This window comes from Suillus clintonianus (genome assembly GCF_016758775.1).
Source record: "Suillus clintonianus strain FC179 chromosome Unknown DEU56scaffold_260, whole genome shotgun sequence".
NCBI classification, from domain to species: domain Eukaryota; kingdom Fungi; phylum Basidiomycota; class Agaricomycetes; order Boletales; family Suillaceae; genus Suillus; species Suillus clintonianus.
In genome coordinates this window covers 1-10,743 of record NW_024539484.1, presented here as the reverse complement: position 1 = coordinate 10,743, position 10,743 = coordinate 1, and the positions used below count along the sequence as shown (strand labels likewise).

The 10,743-nt window shown below is 44.8% G+C and overlaps 4 protein-coding genes across 4 annotated transcripts; all 4 read left to right on the top strand.

Annotated features, from left to right (window-relative positions):
- Positions 1-3,512: 3,512 nt before the first annotated feature.
- On the top strand, positions 3,513-4,247 carry DEU56DRAFT_920517 (uncharacterized protein; the record flags this gene model as incomplete). The annotated part of the gene is made up of 1 exon (XM_041358474.1): positions 3,513-4,247. One exon carries the CDS (start codon positions 3,513-3,515, stop codon positions 4,245-4,247), a length of 735 nt encoding a protein of 244 aa, XP_041200555.1.
- Positions 4,248-4,746: 499 nt separating this feature from the next.
- Positions 4,747-5,175, top strand: DEU56DRAFT_920516 (uncharacterized protein; the record flags this gene model as incomplete). Its single annotated transcript, XM_041358473.1, has 2 exons — positions 4,747-4,886; positions 4,941-5,175. 2 exons carry the CDS (start codon positions 4,747-4,749, stop codon positions 5,173-5,175), a joined length of 375 nt encoding a protein of 124 aa, XP_041200554.1.
- Positions 5,176-5,528: 353 nt separating this feature from the next.
- Positions 5,529-6,161, top strand: DEU56DRAFT_844702 (uncharacterized protein; the record flags this gene model as incomplete). Its single annotated transcript, XM_041355112.1, has 4 exons — positions 5,529-5,675; positions 5,722-5,834; positions 5,889-5,995; positions 6,036-6,161. Coding segments are annotated over exons 2-4 (345 nt in total), but the record flags the coding sequence as incomplete, so codon positions are not given.
- Positions 6,162-8,735: 2,574 nt separating this feature from the next.
- DEU56DRAFT_705589 (uncharacterized protein) lies at positions 8,736-9,047 on the top strand (the record flags this gene model as incomplete). The annotated part of the gene is made up of 1 exon (XM_041347401.1): positions 8,736-9,047. A coding segment is annotated over one exon (312 nt), but the record flags the coding sequence as incomplete, so codon positions are not given.
- Positions 9,048-10,743: the final 1,696 nt, after the last annotated feature.

The following is a 10,743-nucleotide window of genomic DNA, read 5'->3' as shown; positions in this document are numbered from 1 at the left end:
TCAGTGCCGGTTGTGCAAAGGTTGAATCTGAGGTCGTGGTGAGGTTGGAAGGGATGAATCGGAAAGCAAGATGTGTCACCGTAGGATGGTAGTAGGGTAAACTCTCTCTTCGTGTACAAGTGGTGTAAGGACCAACATGGATGGAAGACATGCGAATTCACCGGTTCCAAAGGCGTAAAGCATACGGTGCTGCTCTAGTCCCGAGTATTGACCTGGCCTACGCGGTAGCAGCTTGCGATGGACATTGCGCACTGGGCTGTATCCTTCCAGACATGGAGCAGACGATGGGATGGTGTTATCGGAGTCTGAGATGGTCTCTGAGCGCAAGATCAGTGTCGAATTGTGCTCCGGGTGATGAATCAATTGCGACACAGCTGCCTCGAACTGTTAGAGTAGATCATATCAACACAACGGAAATCACATAAGGAGATTGTGCACGCACCAATTCAAGCGGAAAATCTGCAGGACAGCTAATCAACGATTGGAATTTGAAGTGCAAAGGATTGGAATCTGATCGCGCAGTGGAGGTGCATCATGATGAAGCGGGGTGAATATCACATGATGAAGGGATTGAATCTTACACAATGTCTAGCCACCTGCCCAAGCTCTGGCCAGGAAAACTTTATACCTTAATAGCGCAACCAGTGAGGCTGTGACGGTAGAAGGTCGCGTCCTTGACGAATCGACGAAGATTGACCGTGATGGATTCGAAAGCCTCTAGCTTCTCTGTAACATGGGATGTCCATGACCGTCTTCAGGACACGATTCAGATGTTACTAAGCCTGTTGCTTACAAAATTGAACCACGTGACTATTCAGTTTTCCTTATGCTATTAAGGTAGACGACATTAAAATCCAACTACATTTTGAGACACCATTTTGCACAACTTATTGCACTTTCCTCATCCACTTTCCAAACATTCTTTTTGCACCAATCTGTTCCTAAGACCTCTCTAGATAGCTTGATGGTCTCAAATTTTCTCAAAACTGAAATTTAAGAGAGCTATTTCCACTTTTTCTATATGTTGTATTTCATCTCCAAATACATTTCTGACGCTATAGGCGGAAAATAAAATATTTGTCCCGTAGATTTGGCCACGTCACGTGATACCACTTTAACCATATATGGTAGATTACATAACACCAGGCTGTGCCACAATCAAGGTAAGCACTACTGGTGCGTAGTCAGTCATAACCATACTCCTTTGATACTCCTAGTACTTTAAGTGTGGATGTAGGGTAAAATACAAAGCTTATTGTTTTTTAATTTTTTTTTTTGATGTTGTCAAAGTGATTTTCGAGGCAAATAGTGATTTTCGAATTTCGAATTCTGAGATTTGGCCATGGGAACAGTCACGTGATCACATGGTGGCACTAGTTGTATTTCAATGTCGTCTACCTTACAAGTTCCGAGTGCGCGTTATCCCCGGTTCTGTCAGACGCAAAGGACCAGATTCTCTGTAAAAGTTTTGGCATTTACAGTGTGTTGCAAATGACTTTAGAATGCACGAGAATTTTTTTGCGAGCTCGGTGTTTGTAAAATAGTTCGTAATAGCCAAATGCGGGACTTTCTGTCACATCAATGACTCGAAAATATTGTCTCCTCCACCTCAGGGTGTATCAATTGCACTCTGACACTAGGCACTCCCTTTGTCAATACTGTCAATACTAAATAATTATAATATATCATAGGCCTTGTCCGCAACGAGTAACTCTGGCCATACTCGCGGTGATTTCGCAAGACATTGAGCTAGTTTTCTAAGAAAATTCCAACAGTCTTCCATTGTTCATATTCTGGTGCATTCTGAATTGAATTCAGGAGTGATCAGAGATGCTAAATACTAAATATTTTAATCTGTTCGCACATCGGCTCTAGTCTGAATCTACATACTTCAAGTTAGGGAAAATCACACTTTTCTGCGTGGTAACTCTCCGCTGGACTCAACATGTCAATTTTGAAAGAAAAAACCAGCGGGTCTTGTACTTTAAATATCAGACTATCTATCCGTCAAGAAATTATATTTTTATGTGGATGTGTTGTAGAGATACAGATGTTTTAAAATGTGCAAACTCTAGTTGATCATCAGATAATCTAGCCTGGTTGGCAGTGGCATGAAAACCGGAATGATTGACCAAGCGTGACACAAGTCACACGTCAATACAAAGGAACAAACACAATTTTGAAAACACGATTCTAAAGTCATTTGTAACACACTGTTTGTCACGTTGATTACTCGTCGGGCTGTTGCTTATGCAATGTGAAACATCTTTCGAATCATTGCAGTCCATTGAACGAGGTGACTGGGGGATTTGGCAGGGCTGGCAGTGGCAAGGCTAGACACACTTTTTTAGTCTTGAACTACTAATTGATTCCTGATCAGAATCATAAGATCCAGCAAGGGAAATTGAATGGAATTGGCTATGAAGATGCGGCACAATTGAATCTACATACATAGTAACAATTTTGTGGCCCCGCATCTTGATTGTTATTTCCAACCTGCCTAGTGTCTCTGTGTTGTTCGTGATGTAAAAATATGTGCCGGGTCTAACCGACAGCGGAGTCGCAATGTATATAGTGCAAAACGGGAAAAACCGACCTCTCGCCACAGCACCAACCACCTGACTGTCACTGCTTATGTTACTACTTAGTAATATTAGCACATATGCTACAAGTCCCAGGGATCCGCACGGGTAAACCCCCGGGTACCAGAGCCCATACCCGCACCCGTACTCGGCAAAAACCCGTACCCGTCAATGCAGGTACAGGTTTTTGGCGGGTATGATGAGTTCGGACCCATACCCGCACCCGTGTGGGGTTTACCCGCGGGTAACACATACAAATAAAGCAGGGACAAGATGCAGATGAGCATGACAATACTAGTAAGTAATGTACATACAAACATAGATTTAAAAAATATACCTATATTACTGGGAACAAGTGGTGACATGCACGGACATGCACAAAGTTGTGAGCAAGTGTGAGAGTGCGAGACAGGGCAGGGCTAGGTAAGGTGCCAAAGGTCTTCTTCAACCCAGCCTTGTTCCTCGTGTGTTTGCGTTCGTGCCATGTCAGCATTTGCTGACATGTCGTATGGCCATACGCAGCATGCCTGATGGCATAGAGGGCTCGGGTAGTATCCACACTGGTGTTGTCATGGGTCAAGAGGCATGCGACGGAGAAAGCTGAAACACCAACACTTTGCTTACGGTAAGCCAAAACCTTATTTTCAGCCACTTTGGCATTATACCGTCTTGTCATTTGAACTTCTCGACAGCATCATCAAATCTCAATGAATCTTTCCGCGACCCGGGGGAGGTGGTGGTTATAGGTACATTGGAATAGCCCTAGGTACATAGAATAATAAATTCCTTATGATATTGTTGAATCCCCCTGCAAAATGAATGTTTTTGATTTTTTTTGGCTTCATGTGAGTTCGCAATTGCACGTGACAATTAATTAATGAGTGTCATATGTCCTGGAACGCATCACTGCGTCGAGCCTACTACCATATGATGTACCCAGCCCGTTACAAGTCTTGGTTTCCCGTGGACTCTCAAGAATCAGACTCGCAAAGCAGTTATGCTTCTCAACCCATTGACTTTGATCAGTTTTCATACCAGTTTGATCCTTCTCAATTCCCGCACAATGATCTGAGCCTCAGTCCGATTGATATTAATGCGTATTCTCTTGATGATGTAGCGCCAGCAGCTTCCATCAACTCTAATACCCCCATTCTGTTTTCTCATGCACTGCCATTACCCATTGGTCAAACAGGAACACGATCCGAAGCACCCAACACTGCGGCTATACCTTTTTCTGATGATTCTGACACTTTGGCTCTTGATTCCGTCACATTACTCAAATCAAACATGCCTGCTGATCTTATGTGTCTATTTTCAGCAAATCTTATCAATAGGCGTGCTGGAACCCACCGGTGGGAAGTTGAGTGTCCAGACTGCAAAGCCTGGATCAAGACCACCCTTCCAACCCAGATTCTTAGTGATCTAGGTGCTCTAGGGTATTTCAATACTCTCAGCGATCACCGGCAGGGTAAAAAGTGTTTGAAGGGCCTCAATCAAGCAGATTCATCGCCATCACTGAGCACAGCCAGCTCCACCTCGAGTATTTCACCTCATTTTACTCCATCCGAAACATCACATGCAACGGACGTAAATGTGTGCCCTGGGGTTCCGATACATTGGCCTGTTCTGGGCCCTTCATTTCTTGAAACCTTTCCTGTTGGTTGAGCTTCCGCAGGCCAAGGAGTCCTTCCTTTCAGCATTGACACGCATGGCAGTATTCCTCACAGATACTCTCTTAATTGTACAGGATTCACGACGACACCAATGTCACCTTGCAGTGGGTGCACTGAGGTTGAGGGATTCATCAAACACCTCCTCTCACTCGCTCAAGACATCAAACCACACACCAGATACCGATTTCTAAGTCACTCTGACATGGTCAATAGAGGAAGTCAAACTGGGCGATTCACGCACCAATTCTGACAGCGATTCTGACGTCGATTTTCGAGCGTCAGAATCGTGCAAATCGTGAATCACCCTGAATCGTTGAAGCGGCTCTGGAGCCGCTTCAACGATTCGTTTCACCGCTGATATGTCTAGATTTGAATTTTATTTAAAAATTAAATACATAGTGATCAAAAACATATGATGAAAATAAAACTACAAATGAACAACGACTCCTGTCACTGATATCCCAGTTCTCATGGCAAAAGCAAGTAAAAACATGCCTGCAAAATCCACTAGTGAAGGCAAGAAGAACTCGAAGAACACCGAGACCGGCAGTAAGAGAGGGTTGAAGGGTCGTGAAAATAGCACGAGAGACAAGGATGGTGATGCTGTGAGCCTTGAGCCGCCCGAAATTGAGTGCGTGGATTCTAGTAGTGTCAATCAGTGTATTCTGACCATGTCTGTATGCAGGTGGACCGAAGAACTCACCTTTCAGATGCTCACTGAGATCACTGAAGACGAGGATATCAAACAAGGCTTGTTTCCAGTTCCTGGCTCGAATCCAAGAAATCAAGGTGTCCCAAAAACTCACTGGCATTGGGTTCTATGCGAGAAACTGTTTTCTTACCACGAGGGCTATAAAAGCCGGTTTGAAGTGTTGCAGGACAAAGGCACACCAAAGCAGAAAGAAGCCTGGCTGTCATGAGTACCAAACACAAATCATTATTCTTTCCTTTCGACCGTTGGTCATAAGCGCCCATTCCCAGCGTTAACTCATAAGCGCCCGTCATACGTACCAACTGCTACCATTACCGAAATCCAGACACCCGATATAGACGCCCTCACATCACGAGATTCTCCTAGAACTTTCCAGAACCTCACAACCGCAGCATCAGTTATCATGACATCATAGTTCTCTTTCACATTATCACATCGTACGATTCCCGTTTCTATTTTATGATTGGCTAGTTAGTTCAGACTCAGTTGTATCTCCGCTTGAATAGTAGTATATAGTATGGACCGTTTGTAGTCAGTAGTTCTTTAGTTCAAACCTTTCGTCTGTACATTGTGTACCAGCCCAAATGTTCCTGCTCAATCCATTTTCTTTGTGATATCTGAACGTTCGAGTCCTAGTCTCTGCCCTGCGTTAATTCGTTCTAAGGGGTTGTGACACTGGCACACCAAGATTAAAAATAGGTTAAAACGGTGAGCTCGCCATTTGAACGACTCACATTTAGCTCACGAGGCTTAGGATGACAGTCAACACCTTAAAGTACATTGAAGTGATGGGTGCCACAGGTGCCGGTATCAAAAAGAGGTCTGATGTGGATAAAAGCTGTCAAAACCAATTCGTAACAAAGTGGAGTACGTACCTATTTGTGACACCCACACAACTGAAAATAAACCTCCATAAAATAGTGGAGATTGAGGGGGCATGTCCTTACTTCTTCGAGATGTGTGAGCTCATTGGTCAGCGTCCGAACAACATACCTGTTGGGCTCGGCAACAATGACACTGATATTGATGTGTCTGCCATTCTTCGAAGCTCGCCTGACTATGCTCCAGGTAATGACTTGGGGGGGGTATGCCTCCGAGGAGTGGGATATCGAGAGGCAGACTCCGGAACGCGGGAACGACTCGGCAAAGAACATTGGATTGGTGCCTTCTGAAGATGGAAAACATGTCGACAGTGTTCGGAAACGACGGGGGACAGAAAATGAGAAGGCTCCGAGGAAAAAGAAGCAGAAAAAAGACGAGTTTGCTGAGATCGTGCAGGCCAAAGAGGTGACACGGCAGAAGGAGATGGATGTTGCCAAGGCGAGAGCAGAGAAAGATATCATGAGGGCCAAGATAAAGTTGGCGAAGATTGAATTGGAGTGCGAGAAGTTACGTGACCAGAGAGAACGAAGGCAAGATTGAGCTGCGAGAAAGAACATTGCTAGTACGGCAAGTCATCTTCGTCATTCCACAAGACTTCAAAGTTCCAACTGTCCTTACCACAGCCTCCAACAATTCATGGCCACTACCGTGAGGCTTCACATCACTCTGCAACACCATCTTTTGGCTTTGCCTTCCATGATGACATCGAACCGAGTTTTATGGGTCCACCAACTCTGCCAGGACCTTCGTCTTCGAGGGCTTCATCTGCTGATCCTTTTTCTGACCCTATTTCAAGGTCTGATGTTTCATTCGAGTACAATTTACCAGCTGTTCCTCAGTAAATATACTGTAGTTAATCTGATTCACTTGAATCCAAAAATTGGTGCCTCCTCAGATCCTTTGCCCGAAATAACCTCCACTTCAACAGTTCTCGTCGAGCCCGTGCTTCATGCAAACAGTTTGACCTCGCAGTGGTTTCCGGCGCAATATTTGATCCAGAGCAAGAGTCAGATGATGACAGTCCCTCAGCAATGAAAGTTTCAGTCTCGTCATCTGAGCCCGAGTTGTCTTCATCCTCGCACTGCATTGCAAATGCATGCAGTCCAATGCATGCAGCAACCCAGTATGTGGCGAATTTGTGAGACTGTTCATTCACGATTCGCACCCGCAGGCCCTTCAAAGAATGAAATCAGCCCTTCAAAAAACCAATGGCATGCTCAGAACAGATTCGGAGCATGGAAACATGGTTATTGAATTCCATGTTGCGTTCCAAAAACCCCCCGGGGGCTTTATAGGGTGCTACTACCCACGTTTGCAGCTGCAATTGCCATTAGATTGTCAGATAGTAGTTGATGATAACAGTTAACACACTGGGTATGCGGAGTCTGCCCACACGAACTCGTCACCCTCCATATACTTATTGTGGTCTCTTTTCAGCTGGGTCCCGTCCCAAGCAGATGAATTGTGAGTACTGCCAGTATGTCCATAGGAAAAGTCGACACTACAAAGGTTTGGCAGGGAAACAACCTAGAAGACAATAAAAATACAGAGTGACTATGTTTGTTGATGAACGTACTTGAATATTCAGTGAATAATTACATTTTCGATTGAAGTAGCTTTCTCCATACCAGTGAGGGCGGTCGTACAGTGGAATTAAAGTGCCATCAACGAGGCACCAGCCACCACGCCATGCCTTGCACGAGCGAGCTTCAACCCAAGATTTTGCTGCCTCTTTCTCTTCCACAGTGGGAAAACGGACTGCTTCGGCCATGAAATCAGGCCGAAGAATGGCAGTCATAACTCTCCTCGTCATCAGGGACACAGTACCATGACCCACTCCTGCCCAACGAGCAACAGCTGACTGACCTGCTGCATTTCCGCTATGGCCAAACTGATACAGAGTTACAGCAAGCTGTATGTCGACAGGATGCTGCTCGCAGGGTGAATGGTTGGCGAAGACAGGGTCAGTGCAGATTTTTGCTGTGATTCAATCAAATGTATATGGTGTGACACAAAGAATCTGACGGAAGTGATCAGGATATTTGATTTTCGTGACTGTAAGGACGTGGGGAAGCTGGGCAGGTGGGTGTAATAATCGAACTTGTGGTGCATCATAATGACGCGCGAAGATATCTTGTAAGGTGTGTCGTACGTGGTGTGCTACTCGTCCCTGATGGTGTGTAGTGACTGGTTCCCCGTCAGTTTTTTCTTACGAGTCAAAACTCGACACAGAACTGTCTTCTGAAAATTCAGAATCAGCATCTGCATCACTGTCAGTGGACTCGTGATCCGAGAAGGTAGTGCATTCTGAGGTATCCGAGAAGTAGGAGCTTGAGGACTCATCAGATTTGGTTACCTGTGAGGTGGAATCAGTAGTACTGGTGATAGTAGGTGACTCGGAGAGAGTGGACTCGGTAACTAGGTTGTCAGATGTGTTGAATGCAAAGTCATTAATTTGCTGTTTGATCTGATGAACACGTCGACGCTGGGCTAAATGCTGACAGATCTTCTTGTATCGGAGAAAGTCTTGCAAGAGCCGTTGGGCACGTTGCTGACGTGGGGTGTACTGAGCCATGATGTAGTGGATAGTAGTTTTTTGCATTTCATTGCATACTTATCTACATATTGATTATTTAAGCACTGTCAATGAGAATCATTCGCGAGAAACGAGTTGAATCAGTGATGAGAATCGGGGGTAGTCAACCTTACAATCGATTCATGGTTGATTCAGGTTGAAGAATCGTGTCGAAGATCGGAGTCAGAATTGAGGCGTGAATCACCAAGTTTGACTCCCACTAATGTTGCACATCAGTACTCTGCTGAAAATAATCGACTGAAACTCAAGGTTCATTGTTTGCGGGACGATCTGACCATACTAATTAATGTATGAAGGGTCTCAATGATGCACGAAGGGTCTCACACGTACTTACACAACTAGATGACTATAAGTCACTCATCATGGCGCTATCAGAGAACAATGTCCCGCGTCTCCAGCATATTCTTACAGTCACACTCAAGAGAGGGTCTAGCATCTGGCAGATAATCAATACACTTGAATATTCCCTTGCTGGCGCTTACCGTCCACGAGGGTATACAGGTGATGATCTTGATATGGCCATATTGGCATACCGACTTGGTGGACGTGGACTCCTTCATGCGTTTAGTCACCGCTTAGCTCTCCCATCATTATGCACGTTACAAGCCCACAGGAATTTTACGTTGATTACACCTACAATTGGCCCCATTGCATCTGATCAGCTTGACTCGAACATCAAAAACCTCCTCCTTAATTCACTGTCCCATCTAGAGTTTAAAAGTCCGGTCTGGTCCGGTCTTTTGGCCTAATTTGGACACAACCGGACCCGGACCGGTTGCCTGATTCCCACAATATCAGGCAACCTTGGACTGGACCTCAAAAGACCGATATTTTCAGTCTTTTGCGGTCCTGCAACCGGTTTTAGACCGGTTCCGGTCGCAACCGGTCTAAGACCGGTTGTACTCCTTCCCACGATTCCAACGGTCTAATTTCTGTAGTAAACGGTTAAGATCAGAGCAAGATATGAGCATTATAAAAAAGGGTTCCCAAACTCCGCCCTGCATGTGAGTCAAATATGAAATGTCATTACTATGCTTAAGTTTCTTGACGAAATATGTGCTGCTAGTCAAGGCAATTGTATAGCTAGTCTTAACTTTTCAATAGGGTAAGATATAAGATTGATATAAGCGTGACAAAAAATTGTTATCAGGCTTGTCTTTGAAAAATAAAAGTTGTTATAAGGCTTAGGTGTCTTGACGAAATACGTGCTGCTAGTCAAGGCGACACTATAGCTAGTCTTATCTTGTCAATAGAGTAAGATATAAGCAACATATAAGCTTGGCAAAAAATCGTTATCAGGCTTGTCTTTAAAAATACAAGTTGTTGTAAGGCTTAGGTGTCTCAATGGTAATTGTAGTCCTAGTCTAGGCAAGTCTATAGCTACTCATATATTGTCAAACACTCAAGTTTTGGGTACGTTATGAGCCAATCGGTGATTTTGACTGATTTTGACTTGCCGTTCTAACACGTCTGATCTTTGTGCTAGTCTTGGAGCATGATAATCATCAAGAGTTATCTAAATTTGATGTTCCATACTATTTTTGAGGTCTACGAACACACTGGTAAAGGTTTTTTAAGCTTGGAAATCAATCCCTGGTTCAGTGCCAACAAGCCTAAAAACACGCCCCACAGATTTATACGAGCCATTCTTAAAATGCTTGTAACTTTCCCAAATCTCAACCAATTTTGAAGATCAGACCACCGATAGAATCGCCCAAATGAGCACTACCCATATATAGCCAACCGGTCCCACAATGGACCGGTTGAGACCGGTTTTTTACCGGTCTTTCATTTTTTGCACAGTTAGGCAACTGCAACTGGACTTTCCTGGATCTGAGGCAACTGGCAACTGAGGTCCGGTCTTTTTCGGTCCGGTTTCGGTCCGGTTGCAGTCTTTTTTTCGGTCCTGCAACCGGACTTTAAAACACTAGTCCCATCCTTCCTCTTCCTCTATCCCTCTTCGCGGATACTCTGTCTTGATGGATGACATCGCTCTGGACGCAAGGGCTTCACATCACCGCGCATTCAAACAGTGTCATAGGATTGTGTCACTCGCATTCACACCTCATCGACCCGTCCCTTCACGCATACAACACTGCATTAAGGATTGCCGAGAAGCTCGCAGAAGGGAAGGTACACTTAGGGAAGGAAACATGAGTTGCAAGTGCGAGGACAGTGAGAAAATGATTGCTATTTTCACGCTGGTCAGAGACCGCTGGAAGGAAACTGGAGCTGAGGAACGACTGGGGCCAATCTTCAGCTTTGCTACAGATGGAGACTCGACATGTAGGCCAGCCG